This window comes from Haemaphysalis longicornis, unplaced genomic scaffold (genome assembly GCF_048455015.1).
Source record: "Haemaphysalis longicornis isolate Haplotype H1 unplaced genomic scaffold, Haemaphysalis longicornis Haplotype H1 scaffold_4, whole genome shotgun sequence".
NCBI lineage: Eukaryota > Metazoa > Arthropoda > Arachnida > Ixodida > Ixodidae > Haemaphysalis > Haemaphysalis longicornis.
This window is the reverse complement of record NW_027526361.1, coordinates 26,790,197-26,808,223: the sequence shown is the minus strand read 5'-3', so window position 1 is coordinate 26,808,223 and position 18,027 is coordinate 26,790,197. Positions and strand designations below refer to the sequence as shown.

Sequence of the window (18,027 nt, the reverse complement as noted above, 5' to 3'; positions counted from 1 at the left end):
AACAATCGCGCTAAAGTGGAACCCATGCGTCTAAATTAGGAGAAACACATATGTCTAGACGTGAAAGCAGCGGCCAACACAATGCTTTAGTATAAAGTTTCCCTAGGCCGAAGCACTTGGTTCTTTTTTTGCTTCCAACGCTGCGCGCCTACTGTGAAGACCAAATCCTGCAGCATGCGCCTACTCCTATTCTAGAAGTTGTCCAGCCGAAGATGGATGTATGAACGTGCTGTCTGGATTTCGGCCGTAAGGCCCCCTACCACCGCCCCTGCAGGGTGAGCCGGTTTGCCATGAACGCTACGTGGAGACGATGTTTGTCACCTGCGGCTTTGGGGTCTCCACGAAGAAACACGACTGGATATTTTTTTATATTCAACCCCTCGTGCCAGGCCTTCAGTTAAGGGGCGTGCATGTCGACCGAAACCAAGGGGCGCCGCAATTGAATTTTTTCTAAGCTTTCAAGTGTAAATGGCCTGTTCGCTTAGTCCTCTCATTTTGGCTTCTTTAAGTTTGAGTTAAAATTAAGAAATTCAGAGACACACCTAAAACTGCCTGCGCGTGCGAATGCGAAAGCATGACATTTCATTTCTGCGGTGCGATTCCTTATGTTAATTGAGGTCTGTCGGGGTTACGTAATATTCTGTTGCGGCAATTGTTGCGCTGTTGAGCACGAGAACGCGGGTTCGATTACCGGCCGCGGCGGCCGCGTTTACGATGGAGGCGAAAAGCAAAAACGCCCGTGTGTGCGAGATTTCGGCGCACTTTATAGATCCCTGCAGGTGGTCAAAATTAACCCGGAGCCCTCCACTACGGCGCGCCTCATCGCCTGCGTTGCGCCGGCGCGCTAAACCCTACAATAAATCAATAAATCTGTTGCGGCAATTATTCAGTCATCACAGCAATATATATGTGGCATGTAAAATTCGCGTCCTAATGGTTGTCTCCGTGTCGTTCGTGTCGGGTGGTCTCTACAGGGGTGGTAATGCCTGCAGGTGGTGGTTATAGCATTGGTGGTCGGCAGAACAGAAAGAACTTGCTCAAGCCGAATCACATTTTTTTTTACTTCACGCTGTACTCACTCAAACTCAGACTCAAAAAGCTCGTCTGTAATCGAAATCACTCGTACTCACTCACCACATACTCATTTGTAATAGTACTCATCTGTACTCAAAATCATTGCCCTCACGAATATTAGTACTGGATCTGTACTCACTTGTACTCGTACTCAATCTGTGCTCGAACAAATTATTCCTCACGAGTACTCGTACTCAATCTGTACTGAATTCGTACCCAACTCATCTGTACTCACTTGCTCTCATCCTCAATTTGTACTCACTTGTACAAATTTTTACTCAATCTGCATTCACATTTATTTGTATTGAAAAGTGTTTCTACTAATTCGTTATCGCAATCAACCACTTGCCTCCCGCGCTAAACTAGGTCTACTGGCCTATCATTTTAACGGAGCAAGTCGAGTGAAGCCACCATGTCTGCCCTTGCTTTCGCTAAGCCAACCCCGTGGCGAGCGAGTGCCGAGAGCTGCGGGAGAGGGAATGGCAAGGGCGGCAGTTTTCCCCCTTATCACCTCATTTTAGCTTCCTAAAGAGGGGTGCTGTGGCACCGCAAAACTCGTGAGACACGTGCACGCACGTCGTGAACCGAGTGCGTCATCAAACGCACCAGCTTGTACTCGCAAGTATTGTACTCATGACTCATGGGTACTGTACCCGCGAGTACGTGCCCTCCCATCTTTGCTCACTTGTCATCGTACTCACATTTTTTGCCTGGGCCTGTACTCACTCATCCTCTTACTCATTTTTTTCTCTCGTCTGTACTCACTCATCATCGTACCCACTCGTAAGTTTGAGTACAAATGAGTACAAATGAGTGTACTCACGAGTGAATACGCCGACTTATGTTTGTAAGCAGCGGCGAGCGCCTGCCTTCTTGTTTGACTTGTGGAATTGTGTTCCGGTGTATCTTTTTCCGAGGCGTACTTCTGTGAGCTAGCAGGTTTCACAGCTGCCGATGAGGTAGACGCCTCAAACCCCATCACTATAGAGACATAAATGTGTCTAGTTGTTCGATTGTTTCTTTTCATTACCATTGCCACAACCCTTTTCCGTTGCATGTGTTCCTTCTTACTTGGTTGTTATGACTGAGAGACTTCTCCCGACCGCCCTTGTTAGCCCTACTTATACGCTGTTAGCGCAAACGCGTTTTGCTGTTTTTATAGCTAGCACGGCCAAATTACTCTTGTAGGCCTCCAGTGGCGAAATTGTGCCCTCTCATTCGCACAGTCACGAACCTTTTCGTTTTGCGTCCTTTCCTTTTTTGTTTTTTTCATCTTCGACCTTGTTAGCCCTGCATATACGCTATCGGAGCAAACGTACTGTTCCACGTCGGCAAGTAGAACATTTTAATTACTCATTGTTGGCCCCAGTGCATGTATGAAACGTTCGTTTAAAAGTGGAAGGCCATAACACATTTATTAGGTTCACCTTTAACATGCTAGAGCAAAGGATTGTCCGTTGTGTAGGGGGTACGTTCTCGACCCGCCTTCTGCAGTTTTTGGGTCCGAATCTATGATCCAAGTTCACCCGATTTTTCTTCTTCAATTTTATTCTCTTTGCACCATCGGCACCATCGCTAGGTCGCGCCGGAGTCCGGATTTTATTGTTATAGGCAGGTGATGCCTTCCCATTGATAGTGGGTCTTATAGAACTCGTCCTCGTTCAAGCATTGATAAGGACTTGACGCGTTCTGGAGTGTGCCGTACATGCCTAGTTAGGCGATCCTGTAGACTGTGCCAACAAAGTCTGGGCTAGAGTAGCCCAATGAAGGAATGGTTGCTTCCTGGATAACGACGCTGAAAAGTCTATAGGTGTTTACTGATTCGGCACACGCCAGCTAATGGTTTTTCGTGTTCCCAGATGCTTGTTTGGCAGAACAACCTTGTAGAAGGACGTTACAGACACGCCGCACCAAAAAGAAAACGGTTTTTATTTTGCCGGCGAAAGGCTGGATACTTATTAAATATACTAACTATACAACCGAAGAAAACCACAAACCTTTCGTAAGCCGTATGTCTGAAAACTGTAGCTGACCGAACAATGACTTACAAGCACTACACACCTTGAAGATCAATACGCAGGGGAAAAATCTTCAGGTACCTTGGAAGACAACCTCTTAGGGACAATGAAACATGCGTTGTAAAGTGTGGTATCTCTGATGTTACCTGGCGTAACCGATGTGTAGGGAAAAAAATTAAAGCCGTTAAAATCAATGTGAAAGCTGTCCGAAGTGCAGAGCAGTGATTCGCCATAATGGGCTGTGGCGCCGTTATCCGCTCACTGCTACCACAGAACGCATTTCAAATTTCCCGCCTTCGCAGTGCTCGCGCGCCCCCTGCCTGACACTGCGCCAGCAAGAGTTCTGTTCTTTTTGTGCTTGCTTTTCCTCCCGCACGTGCCGGCGTTGCACCGCCACTTTTTTTCGCTTACTATCGTAAAAACCAACCCAACGAGCGTTCTTAGCTAACTGAACGCGGGCGCTGCCGGTTAATTACGTACATTTTGCCTCAAATGTACCTGCAGTTTTCTTTGCGCTAAACAACGGGGAGATGTATGACAAGAGCCAGCGGTTCACGAGTTTCAAACTTTTATGACTATACAAACAGCATGATTTTCGAAGCTCTGGGTTATGCCGCGACGACAGCCACTGCTACGGAACGCCGTGTGGCTCTACTTGAATCCAGCGAGCGAGCCTACGACAACAAGGCGAATTCCTAAAGTGCTCTGCACTTAAAACAATTGAGCTATGCCTTAAGACAGGTTTCTCTTCATGTCCCCAGCACCATTTCTAACCTGCCGGAAAGAGACGTCCTCTGCTCTTGCACGCCACACACAAGCAATAAACCTTGACTCCCTGCAGAATGCCGTGACTTCAAGGCCCAACTCACCCGGAGACTAGCAGAGGGCACGTCGGCGCTGTAGCGAACGTACATGTTGACAGTGTTGAACATGAGGACGTCGTTAAGCCACACACTGCACACCGTGTCGATTCCATGCGCCACCAGGGTCACGCGTTCTTCTTCGAAGAGGTCGCTGGGCACTGCGAGTAGGAACGGCGTCAATTAAACTGACTCGAGGTCGCCCGCAAAGAGACAATTGCGGACCATCGCGTTAGGGCAGGGCGAGAAGATGAGCGCAGGCTCACATTCGTGCATCAGCTGATGCAATAGAGCGGAATTCCACACGTCCTTAGTAACGCCATTGTGACACATTTCTTCGTGGCGAGGAACCATCTCCGCTTTACGTGTTGTTTAACATTTCACACAACGGGGAGGACTGGACTCATCGAGAACTGTGTTGTCGCATGTTTATATTAAATGAACCCGTAACATGTCATACACTGTATTTATTCGCGTAATGATCGCAGTTTTTTTTTTTTTTTTCAAAAAATTTGATGTAAATTTAGGGGTGTGTTCATTACGCGGGGTACATTTCTTGCAAAACATTTTTGTGCACAGACAACGCAAGCAAGTTGTGGGTAAACATTTTTACGATAGTTATCATGAACATATTACAAATAATAACTAGAAACATATTAAAAACTCCGCACACCGCCGCCAGCAGCTTTGCAGATTGACGCAAAATGCTGTGCTTTCACAGGAATTACCGAACGCGCACGTACGAGTTTGCTGCGAGGTGACAACAGTTCGACCAATAAGTGGCTGCCACTGTTACAGTGCGAGACATCAAAACAGATATGGCGGCCGACTAAGCAGCCTAAGCGCGTGTTTTTCTTTGTCTTGTAAGTATGTTATCTCCATTGTGTGAGAGTTTCTTCCTCATCAATATTGAACGCATTCTTCCCGATATCGCTATATCGGCAAGCCTGCCTCAATAACGTATCCATGTACTCTTCGAAAGGGAAGGAAACAGAGGTACGCACGACCATCGTCAGCTATACTTTGCACACATACGACATATTGCTACGGCTATTGCAGGGTGCGTTCATTGCGCGGGAAATTATAGAAAAATCTAAATTCGACGATATACTTGAGGGGTGCGATCATTACGCGGTGCGATCATTATGCCAGTAAATACAGTAGTGTGTTATATAAAAGGCTTTTTAAAAAGATATTAAGCCCGAATTATTTAACCCGAAAGAATTAGCTGACTTTGTTGGTAAAAAAAAAAAAAAAAAAACACTGGCGAAGCTTGCACGAAGTCGCGCGAGGCGTGAACCATAGCGAAGCTGCAGGATTTCTTTCTACCTGAGCACTGAAGGGCACATCACAACGCATTTGTAGAAGTTTGAAATTGTTTATTTACATGTTCCGTCATCGCTTTGCACTGTGCTAATAGCAGTAATCATCATATGCATTTATATCATCGTGTTGTTCATGCCAAGCATTACATGCGCGGTAGCGCTGGACGACAGCTGGTGCGCAGCGGTGGCGCATACGTGCACGGCGCGTGCGCGGCGTTCCAGGAGTCACGTGGAGGCTTCGTAAAGCAGGTGCTGCGCCGGCTGTGGCGTTGTTGGATGCTAGGCAATGCGAGGCGCTCCTCGGGGTTTTCGCCAGCTTTTTTTTTTTAAAGCCACTGCGCGAGCCGGGGACGCTCGGTGGTCGTCGCGAGGCATGCGCTCACGAGCGCCCTGTATTTTCTCGCTCCTTTGGGGCTTCCACCACTTTTCTTTTTTCTAAAGCCCTGCGCGAGCCGGAGACGATCAGCGGTCACCGCGAGGCACACGCTCACGAGCTCGCAGCATTTTCATGGTATTTTTAACGCGGTACGTCCCAGACATCACGGACAGCTACAACAATCCCGCTGTTAAAAAAATGAGCAGTGGCTTAACTCGGCTATGCAAGGATATACGTAGCGTGAGCTAAGGTTCAGCTTGTTATTCTTAGGTTTCCTGGTTGTCTAGGATTAGCTGATTATCATGCATACTGCTGCTAAAATGATTTCCAATTCCATCCAGTCCAATCGCGGCGGCGGCGGCTCCCACGCGCCAGCAGTGCGCCGTGAGACGTCACTGCTCCTCGCGCATGCGCAGCACGGCTCTCCAGGGACTACGAGAAACTGCTCAACCTAGCTCGGCCAGTGTTACTCACGCTACAAAATCTGGCGTCCGTGGCACACAAAGTATGACCGACTGCTCGAAGGATAAAAGGCGAGTCAATGAACGCTTGAAACTATGCCACGTCTCTGAGGGAAGCTCCTATAACAGACTAGTTAGCTTAGATTTAAAGAAAAGTAGGGTAATGTTGCGCCTGGTGGGGTTCGAACCCGGGTCCCACGGATCGAACCTGGACGACCACCGCAGCTGGGTGATTCCAGCTTTCTAAAGGGGAACCTAGCGAAAGGGTTGGGGCGTTTGACTTAATACGCGTTTTGGAGACATGTTGTACTCGGTACTACAGGAAAAATATGAGCGTGGTAATCACACAAGCAGCGATTGGGTGAAGAGCAAAGCACGATAAAAATAATTGCCCGTATGTAAAACTAACAGGGGTGATTGGCTAAGCCTCTAGATTATAGTAACCGATAGAGGAAGGAAACGTGGCAAAGATAATTATGATGATGATGATGATGATGATGATGACGACGGTGATGATGAGCAAACGTGGCAAAGAGAATGACGATGAGTATGATGACGATGATGATGATGATTACGAGAGAACACTCACGTACCAGTGGACACAGGCCACCGTAGGCACAACGTCATTACCGTGGGTAATATGCACGAGGTGCCTTTCATGTGACACTTGTTCTGCAAATTTTACGGGCGCGATGTATGCGGCGATGCACTCTGAACCGTCTATGCCAGCAGCAGGCGTGAAACATGGCGGCACGCCCAGTACCGGACTATCCGTTCCACAATTTAATTCGCTTTCCATATTATATAAGAACTGATTAGGTGTCCTAGTACTTTTATACTAGTTTTGTCCCATCTTTTTGAAATTTTAGTTGTGGACATGTTTAAATCTAAAGAGGTGTTTGTCCTCAGTGGCTCCTAATGTAATTATGCCTGTCGTCAGCATACAGATATGCCAGTTTTGTAAGGATTTCTTTAGATAAGTTATACCAGTTGATTTAAAGCCTTAGATACAGCACAGACGAAACACGTGCGCGAGTTTTTCCACAAACAGTGGTGAGATCAACCTTCAAGTTACCTTACGCAACGGGCTCTTGCCGATTGATTAATCAGTTTTTGTTAAGGTGCTGCAAGATTACTGAGGTACATCGAGGGAGACACGTAAATGCCGTGTAAGTGAGGAATTAGATAAGAAAGGCTTAAAGGCCGCAAAATTTCAAAAGCGATGCTCGCGAGAGTGAATCTGTCATGAAGAAATAAAAAAAAAAAAAGAAGGCAAGGTTTCGAACTCATCCTTTTTACGTTCTAAGCATTTCTTCGAAAACATTTTTGTAAAAAGTTAACATACTACATAGAGCCGAACTATTTAAAGAGTACCGTAAGCCCACATTGGGCAAGAGAATCGTACCATCGAAGTACCGGTAAAACGTCCAATTTTCTTTCCCGACCCACTCGAATTCCACGTCGTTGAAACCGTAAAACGGCTCTCCAATCAGGCCTTGTTTCTTGAGATCCGTGTATATCCCGCCAGGAACGGTGGCCGGAACTTTGATGGCTGAAATGAAAAAATAATAATAATAATTTATATACCACACACAAAAAAAACTAGCGGAAAAAGAATGAGAGCTGGATCAGAACACAATTAACGCTTATGAAACGCTCCACTCCACAAAATACTCGGAGAACATGGGTACCACATCAGGGGTATTGAAGCAGCTGTATATATGGGAAGAAGAAAGAAGGAAGAAAAGGAAAACGAGGAGCACACTGACATCCGTTTGAGTTGACCGCCGTCCATAGACCGTCGAGGGAAACGTGCATCGCTCCACTGGCGGGATAGCAGCAGCAGCAGCAGGCGAAGAGCACGGTAATTTTGCAAACCTGGCCGAATGGGGTGACAGCCATAGCGGGAGGCTATGCGGCGGCCGTGATCCTTCTTCTTCAACTTCTACGGCTGGTGCATACCTGGAGAGGGATTGTCCAAAGTTTGAACAGCGGCTAGTGAACATGGTTCATGTTTCTAGAGACTGCATGAATAGCAACAACAAATAGTAACAATCAGTTTCTTCTCTCTTTTTTACTTAGTAAAACAGTTAGTTGCAAACGACGGCTTAAAGCAAGTTAACTGATTTTGGCGCGGTAAGAAGCCCCCCTGGCATAAACGTACCTATTTTTAGAGGTACGGGCGTGGGCTGGTGAAGTGGGTATACGCTAATGGCTCATGTATCTTTAATGCCGCTGCCTCCGCCACAAAAGTAACTTTGGTATGCGGGGGCCGAGCGACGTTGACGGAAAAGCTCATCCGGCACAGCTTAAATGGAAGGTATTGGGGTTATTCGAAGGAGGCAGGTAACACGGCGCATTGCAGCTCTGTTAACTGCTTCAAGTCGGGCTCACTCCGTTTGGGTTATGTGCTATATAAAATTGAGCCTGCTCGGCAAGTATAGGCTGAAGTACCGAACGCACCACGAGATGGGCCATTTTGGAGCAGGAGCTACCAGACTTTTCTGAGATGTTTCAAATCAGATGAATAACCTGGCCTGCCTTTTGGCGGGCAAATCGCTGCCCCAGAAAGAAAAAAATCTCCCATCTAAGCACGCGAAGAAAGCTGGCAGTGCGTATTAGGTCAACCAGAGAGTTTCAGTGTCATCGGGGACATCCTTAGAAGGCTAAGGCCTCCGGCACTTGGCACGACTGTATGGCCTGCATATACACACCACTTGTACGTATCAGTCAATGCTCGCTAGAGGCACAGGACTTGCCAAATCAGGTTTAAAAAGACGATCCATAACGAAATACCATCCGCGTACACGATAAAGTCCACGTTCGGAGTGGCGCCCGCATACCAGGCAAGTGGAAACATAAAAAATTCCTGAACATGCTTAGGGCTTTCCAAGAATGTGAAGGCGGCAGCCTACTTGGGCCTGCTTTTTATCTGCTCCTGAACTTTCTGTTGAACTTTGCAGCAAGAGCACGCCATCTCTTGACTAGACCCCCTGTACAGCACACTTCGGAGCTATTTCCGCTCGTTCGACATCGCCAGAAGCCTCCTGCTCGCCCCCGTCACTGCCTCCACTTCTTAGGGCGGCTGGTCCTGCCCGTGCGGCAGCGGCCTAATTCTCTACACGCGCTCCATCGCCCTTTCTCAATCCGTCTTCCGACCCTCCTTGGACACTTCTGTTTCCCTTTCTGTGCGATTCTGTGTACCTCACAACGTTCTTCTGCACCTCACCTGCTGCACTAAACATAGAAAATTAGGGCTTCCACTTAATAATTGAAAGCATGGACAAAAGCAAGAACACTGAAACATTTAGAGAAAAAGTGAAAGCCTTGAATATAAAAATAGTTTAGCCACGTGCATTACACTTTTTTTCATCTTTTTACCCTTAATTTTCTAAAAACGCATAACATTGGTGTGGACGAAGAGTCACTAGGGGATTTCGTCAGTTATTTTTGTAGTGTCAACACCCTTGAAGGCTCTTTCTGCCTCAATCTTCACAATAATCTACATTACATAAACGCCCGCAATTTCTCTATCGATCATCGGCGCTAATATCAGGGAGGCCACCTGGCAGGAGCACCTTCGGATGACCCCCATCCCAGCAGCCCCATGAACACCATCCGTGACCTCGAAAGGCAACGCGAGCGTGTTGTCTTCTATCAAAAACACATAAACAAAGCACCACCCGACCAAAACATGTATCACGTTGACGTTAGCTTCGATGGACGCTGCAGCAGCCTCGTTGTAGTGTACAGATTTCTGACCAGCGTGATAATTGCAAACAATGGGGGCAGTATACGGTAGCCGACAACGAGCTCCCCACCATCACTCGTGCTATTCAGTTCCTTCAGGTACTAGTCGAGCAATTGCCCTTATCTTCACAGACCCTCAAGAAGCTTGTCGGAAGCTCATTTAAAACAACCTCCGGCAAAACACGGCTCACCTACTCAACACTTTCACCAATCAAAATTGTCAAATCATTTGGATTCCGGGACACGTTGGAATGCTTGGCAATGAGCGGGTTAGCGCGCTCGCCCGTGCAGTTCGTCTCGTGGGCACCGGGCAGCCGTCGTTCACAGCATCACTCCCGTCCAAAACCCGTACTGAACCAGCTACGGCTCACCAGAGGGGACCCCCCTCCTCCTCATGGAGCTTTACCAAGAGAGCAAGTCGTTATTTTCCGGCAAGCACATACCAACACACTCCTGACTCCACAGTACGCGAACATTTCTTCTACTCAAATGCATCCGATCCACCTCTCATTTGTGTACACTCACTCACTCACTCACTCACTCACTCACTCACTCACTCACTCACTCACTCACTCACTCACTCACTCACTCACTCACTCACTCACTCACTCACTCACTCACTCACTCACTCACTCACTCACTCACTCACTCACTCACTCACTCACTCACTCACTCACTCACTCACTCACTCACTCACTCACTCACTCACTCACTCACTCACTCACTCACTCACTCACTCACTCACTCACTCACTCACTCACTCACTCACTCACTCACTCACTCACTCACTCACTCACTCACTCACTCACTCACTCACTCACTCACTCACTCACTCACTCACTCACTCACTCACTCACTCACTCACTCACTCACTCACTCACTCACTCACTCACTCACTCACTCACTCACTCACTCACTCACTCACTCACTCACTCACTCACTCACTCACTCACTCACTCACTCACTCACTCACTCACTCACTCACTCACTCACTCACTCACTCACTCACTCACTCACTCACTCACTCACTCACTCACTCACTCACTCACTCACTCACTCACTCACTCACTCACTCACTCACTCACTCACTCACTCACTCACTCACTCACTCACTCACTCACTCACTCACTCACTCACTCACTCACTCACTCACTCACTCACTCACTCACTCACTCACTCACTCACTCACTCACTCACTCACTCACTCACTCACTCACTCACTCACTCACTCACTCACTCACTCACTCACTCACTCACTCACTCACTCACTCACTCACTCACTCACTCACTCACTCACTCACTCACTCACTCACTCACTCACTCACTCACTCACTCACTCACTCACTCACTCACTCACTCACTCACTCACTCACTCACTCACTCACTCACTCACTCACTCACTCACTCACTCACTCACTCACTCACTCACTCACTCACCATACGAGAAGCCTTTCTGGGACGAAAACAGGCCAGCAATAACAAAAAGAAATTATGCCACCCTGGTTGAGTATTCGGCTGAGACCTTCCCTATCGGATGAGGCATTCGTCATGCATTGGACATAAGAGGGCTTATAAGTGACTCAGTTAAAAGTAACGCCATGACTATTTCAACGCGAATTTGCAGAAATTTTGAAACTATAGTATCATGATGATTGATTGCAGGGTTTAACGCGCTGATGCAACGCAGGCAATGAAGCGCGCCGTAGTGGAGGGCTCCGGATTAATTTTGACCTCCTGGGGATCTTCAAAGCTCGCCGAAATCTCGTACACACGGGCGTTTTTGCTTTTCGCCTCCATTAGGTAAGCGGCAGCCGCGGCCGATAATCGAACCCGCGACCTAGTATGATGATACTTATCTAGATACTATTATGCTTCAAACTATTTATGCATAAATAGTTTGTAAGTCTGCATGCTGAGTTGTATATGCTGACAGTCACTCACCTAGTAGTAAAATTATTGATAAAATGTTTGATTTTTACTAGTAATGTTGCTACCGAAATTAGTTAGGTAAGAGTGGCCGAGATAGACGAACCACTCTCACCTAAGACGAGCCACTCACCTAAAGATAAATGTTTACCGCGCGTTGAATAACGCGACCTTTCTTTGTGTACTGTCGTGTTTGTTTTGCTTTATTGCAAACAGATAAGAACAACAACAAATCTCGTTGACCTCAGCAAATTACCACGCGCTTTAAACAAGTTTGCTCTTGCTCGGGTAGGAGGAAAAAGTAAAATTTTTAGTGAAAGCTGGCTGTGGATTGCGCTATAATATACGACCGCATTCGCTGCGAAACAAAGTTTATTCAATCCACAAATCTCATCAGTGTTTCTTGAAATCAACACTCGTATGCGCGAAATATATCCTCATGAGGACACCCAAGCTCTCATTATTCTAGGGCAAACCCCACAAAACAAGCAATCGACCAACCAAACAAAAAAAAAAAAAGCACACCTTGCTCCAATGCTTGAGCACAGATGCAAATGCATGCAGCAGAAGTAGTACTGACGATGAAGCTGCACGGCCGACGCACGCCTCGGAAAGCGGCCAGAATTCTTACAGCGGAGGATGAAAGAGGTAAGAGAGAAAATAGGGGATAACAGAGATGCGGTGTGTTCTCGAAAAGTAGGCGAGTCCCCATCGTGGCCGCGTAAGTCCCGACTCAGGCCGGCTGGCCAGAGAACAATTCCGTCTGGATTAGGCAAGAAAGAGAGCGGAGATGAAAACCAAGGGGCACGAGAAACAGAGACGGTCCGCACGCAGGCCGCCCCAACGGCGGTGCAAGCGCGGGCTGCGGAGGAGCTCGGCTCAGACACCTGCGCCCCCGCCCTGCGAGCACGCGGAGGAGGCCGCGTAATCAGAAGGGCAATCGTGCACGCACCACCAACATATCATCGTGCGCCGGTCAGCGCTGACGCTAAGCTTTCGCACGCGGACTGGACGTGCGCGGCGGCTCGTTTGTGGACACGGCGCCCCTCTCAAGTTGCGCGAGTCGTTTACGAGGGAGTCAGTGTGATACTACTACTACTACTACTACTACTACTACTACTACTACTACTACTACTACTACTACTACTACTACTGCTAATGCTACTACTGCTACTACTACTACTACTACTGATACTGCTACTACTACTACTACTACTACTGCTACCACGACTACTACGACTACTACATCTACTAGCGCTACTCATCACAACAGCACTCTCAACAAAAATGCTAGTAATAAGGTAGTAACGGGTGGTATTTACTGACTCCTTACAAAATTTACTACCCCAGAACGCTGCGTAGGTCATACCACAAAGTATGGGGCCAAAATGATGGCCGTCGCGATGAGCAAAAACTTGCGTAGATAAAATATTTTAGTAAGCCCTTCAATACTTGTGAAAACTGAGCTAAAAGAGCTTAAACACTTTTACTGCACTTTTGAATGCACTTTAAGCACAGTTGCAGCAAGTTATTGAACACGATTAAACACTGCTGTCGCACCAGCATGGAGCATATAAACAAACATGGGTGCTGGCGCCCACCACACCGGCTCAGGCTGGCCTGGTAGCGACACTTGCATTTTTCATTTTTAAAACTCTATACGGCTCGTTTCATATAAATAAATAAATGACTAAAAATTATACGCATGTAAATATATTATAATGCTATTGACGCTTTAGTAATCTGCTTTGGGTGGTCTTAATTTCCACCGAGTCTCTGGTGTCGACATAATTTATTTGCTGGCAGAACGCAGTCGAATGGGTTCCCCAAACTCATTAGGTCCTTAATGTCATTTTGATCGAATGTCATTACATTTTCTTGTGTGCCAGCAAACAAATGTCATTTTGAACGAATGACATTCGATGAGAACGACGTTAAATTTGCCGTGTGGCAGGGGTATAAGGCTACTAATGAAAAGAAAATTAGTGTTGCTAATTAAGCTGATCAAAATAATTGATGCCAAAACGAATTTATTGGGACGTCCATTGGGCCAGTTAAATAGTTACGCCGGAAGAGGAAGGAAGACGTGCTGCTGGTGAATGTAAACATAGCGCCGCTAGAGGGAATAAACGCTTACAAATGTTCCAGTGTGTTCCTCCAACGAGTCAAAACTGGTGCGCGCATCGTGGGGAGTCATGGCACAACGCTGAACAGAGGGAATCATTTGTCTTTCGTAAATGCATCCCGAATCTGACTTTCGACTTCAAGTCGTCTCACGGATAACGCAAGAGACCCGGCAAACGTTTCCTGCAAAAGGAATTCTTGTGTGGCTCAGTTACAATAATGAGGTGCGTTATAGAGACCCCAACCATGTAATTAAATATCTCGCATTTGTGCGGTCCGGTTTTCATTTTAGTGTTCGTGTTTCCTTTGTCAATGGCTGTGCTAGCCATCATAGGGATCATTGTGGCCTTTACATCAGCAGGCAGGCTTCAAAAACAATGCACTATCAAAAAGTAAATAAGTTACAAACAAAAGACGTTGAAATAAAATATCTGCGAAGTTAGGGAAACGACATCAGGTTGTACATGCATCTAGAAGTTAGGAAGCGAAAAAAATCACGCGATGATCACTTTAGTTTTATAAAAATACGCTTAGATGGTTGTTAAAGTCGAAACAAACAGCAGTTTACAGGCGCGGTTCATGTGCATTGAATGAGAGTCTAGTTTTGCACTAGTTTGGTCGGTACTTTTAAGCTGACATCTGCGTGTGGGTCGGGACAGTAAGTCGGTGCGTCGCAAATATAAATGCATCTCGAACATGAGAGAGGATGGGAATAAAGGAAATTGAGTCAACCAAGTCTCTCTATAGGCAAAAGGTGCCTTCCTGATTGAACAAAAAGGTCTTCTGAACATCGTTAATGATCTTGCTGCTCGCCTAGAAAGGCATTTTAAACCATTGGAGCATACGTACTCCATTACGAAACGGCTGACAGATGAATGGAGCTTTTGTAGCGAATTGGTATGGCCGAATTTATAGACCACCCAACACAAAAGCTTGGCAACGAACATCGCACAACGAAAAAGATGTCTCTGGCGAAATTTTTATCGAGCGTTCTTAAGGTCAGAAATTTCAGACACGCGTCCTGGAGACCCACCGTTGCGCCCTGCGCAGGCAGATGACGGAACTAGTTTGACGTATGAAACTGCGCGCCCGCCGCTCCTCCAGCCCGGCCGTGACGTGTGTTAGATAAAACTTACGCTTCGGTCGCATTCAGACACTTGCTTGCTTTACTTGCGCCCACTGCTAAAAGTCGGGATTTCAGATTGAAAAGTAAGAAAAGCTGGTAACTTCGCTGCAAAATTTGATGACGTCCGATCTTAAAAGGAAAAATGAATCGTTTATACATGCTGAGACGTCATGAACTAAAGAAGAAAAGAACTAGCCCTCTGTCGAAATGACAACAATGGGGAAAAGCGAAGCTTTCCAAAACCAAGGCCAACAACAAACGAATCAACCCGAAAGCGAGCTGACACTATATATCTATGATGATTATAGGGTCCCTCTCCAAATCCAAACTGCTTCGTCCGTGCCGTTTGCCTGAATTTTGATGTATTTGTGATTGTCCTAACTTTAGTGTATTCTCTTGTTTGCTTGACTGGCTTCATTTATGTATCGCCTTGTCCATAATCACATATCCATTGATGGATTGCCCCGGGAGCATCTCATTAACACAAATAACAGCCGATTATCTGCCCGAAACAATTTCTTGATGCCAAAAGTGCGTACGAACTACGGCAAACAGACCGCAAAATTTGCTGGTGTGATGACATGGAACAATATACCTGAAGAAATTAAGTCAAGTTGTACATTACATTCTTTTCGTAAATTATTTAAATTACATCTTCTTAGAGAACTACATGTCTAGTAAACTATGTGTTTTGCTTTGTATAATTGATTTTCCAGAATATTTGAGTGCCAATTCTCCATGAAGCGTTATTGCATGGTTCCTGTTCGATATATTGTTTTTGCTTGCTCTAATTATGTTTTAGGATGTTCTTAAACCTGCTCAACTGCTTGCTGCGTTTTGTTCTATTAAAATTACGTTATGTAACAAGGTCCCCCCGACAGTTCTCAACTTCGGGAACTCTTTTGTCATTGTACTCGTTTATGTTATGCAAAAAAAGTGAAATAAACTTGAACTTGAACTTGAAGTAGTGTCCTCGTACTGTCGTTATGTTTGAGCGCATGCGCCCATGCAATAAAGAAAAAAAAAAAAAGAATTGTGCAACCGTATAGGCGCCGGATTCATAACGCGAGCGACCCAGGTTCAATTCCAGCCACGGCAACCGATTTAATTTTTCTTCATATCACTCAATATCATCATCATCATAATCCCAAAAGAAAGTTGGCTTTCCTGTGGTGCGCTTCGGGTGGACCACACACAACATCAGTGAGATGCTGAAAGCTTCGCTTTAACAAGAGAGTCCCGCATTCATGTTGATTCAACTAGAGCAAGGCGGGCTCCGCGACGTATACCTTCTGAGCAGCGGCGGTTGCAATCGGAGGTGAGAGCGAATTCAGAAAAAAGGCGGCGCCGAAAGGGCGACGCCAAAAGAAAAATTGGCGCGAAATAACGTACCAGCAAAAATGTAACAGAGAATGCAAGTACGCCAAGATGAAACAGACGGCTGGAGGTATTTCAGTCCCGCGAGAACAGCATTATCGCGCATAAAAGTTGCTAAGAATTCTGAAAGGGGGCTATGTTTGCTCAGTACAGTCAGGGCTGTCAACTGCGGGGACCGAGCGACATTGCTCATCAATGCCATCGGTAACTGATAAGATATTGTGCTAGAGGCCAGTGAAATGATAGCCTATCAGTCTAACAATGCGGGCAGCATCCCCCTGGACGTGCATCTTCGTCTTCAGCGTCAGCGGTGCAATGTTTACTAGGGAGAAAGGTGGCGCTGGCATTGTGGGCCGGCATGGCAATCACGGGCATTGTGTGGTTACGGATCGGAAGGCAGCGGCCTGTGCACGGTCCTGCACGGTTACGCCCCTAGCGTTACGCAAGGGGCGCGTACGAATGGTGATGACGACGATGTCCTCGATGATTTCGGTGAAGCTGGTGCATATTCACGAAAAGGCGCGCACCCATCAAAGCTGCCGCACGCTAAAATGTTCGGAGAGGTTTCGTGAGGCCTGTACCCAATCGTCAAGCGGGAAATCACTCTCTTGCCCTTCGAACCACAAGACGTGCGAGTAAAACCAATTACTGTCCTCATTTCTGGTACTGTCATCGTTCTTGCAACTCATTCCACCGCAGGAAATCATAAAGAGCGACAGAAGGATCAAGTCGTTGTTCATTTTCCACCGTTATTGCAATTTACAACCCCCCCGACTTCAACTTGTAGCGATATTTCGAGCCTCACGGATAGCGGCGCACGTCCCCTCCACGAACTCGCATCTCCAAAGAGCAGCCAACTACTCGACAGGGCTACTTTAAGCACACGATGTGGCGGCGACTCGCACCTTCTTGTCTGTAGTGCGCACCCGTGGTCGCTTATGTATTTCCCTGCGTGAAGGCGGCCGCTCTGAGGGGCCTGCGGCTCGGCCAACTTAATAACGCCGAAGCTCGTCGCGGATGAAGCACCTTGCTCACGCACAAGCTCACTGGCGCATGCGGTGGTCTAGTTTCAACGTTTCCCGCTCCTACGCGGGCTTACCGGTGCCTCCATCCGGGCGAAGGTGTCGCGTCTTCTACATGGAAAGGGAGACTTTCAGTGGCAGACGCGCTTTACTCGCGGTTCATCAACTTGCATGCAGCCTATCTCTTGCCCATGTTGAATAAAAGAACTACGGGGAAAGTTTGAGTTTCAGAGCAGGTGCTGCAGCGTTTTATACTACCGTGCGCAACGCTTCCAGAATTATCACGACGACGTGTGAGGTGACTTCATATTCCTGAAATATCTCTCGGGGACGACTCAGTGCGTTCCGAACTGCTGTATTCAACACTTCAGTCCGTAATCGCTAACAGTGACTGCATTCAGCCCGAGCTCAGGTGGGAGAGGGCACCAAGTTATTTTGGGGGTGACGGGGAGAACTGCGCGCTCTGCATATCCACTTTGCTACCTTGGGAGTACAACAATTGTCAGTGCGTCTCACTACATGGCCACCCAGCTAATTTCTTTTTCTTTATTTGGACTATGATATCCTTGACTCTAGTTTGGTCCCTGA

General features: G+C 46.9%; 1 protein-coding gene across 3 annotated transcripts in view; it reads right to left on the bottom strand.

The window, feature by feature from the left end:
- The window catches only part of LOC144178393 (beta-mannosidase-like), a 275,102-nt gene that overhangs the window by 39,085 nt on the left and 217,990 nt on the right, over positions 1–18,027 (bottom strand). For all 3 annotated transcript variants that reach the window (XM_077706204.1, XM_077706205.1, XM_077706203.1), the window contains exons 2-4: positions 7,884–8,076; positions 7,520–7,666; positions 3,962–4,113 (exon numbers count right to left, since the gene is read on the bottom strand). In XM_077706204.1, the coding sequence (XP_077562330.1) occupies positions 3,962–4,113; positions 7,520–7,666; positions 7,884–8,016 (432 nt within the window). In that variant the 5' untranslated portion in view covers positions 8,017–8,076. The remainder of the gene's footprint in view (positions 1–3,961; positions 4,114–7,519; positions 7,667–7,883; positions 8,077–18,027) is intronic.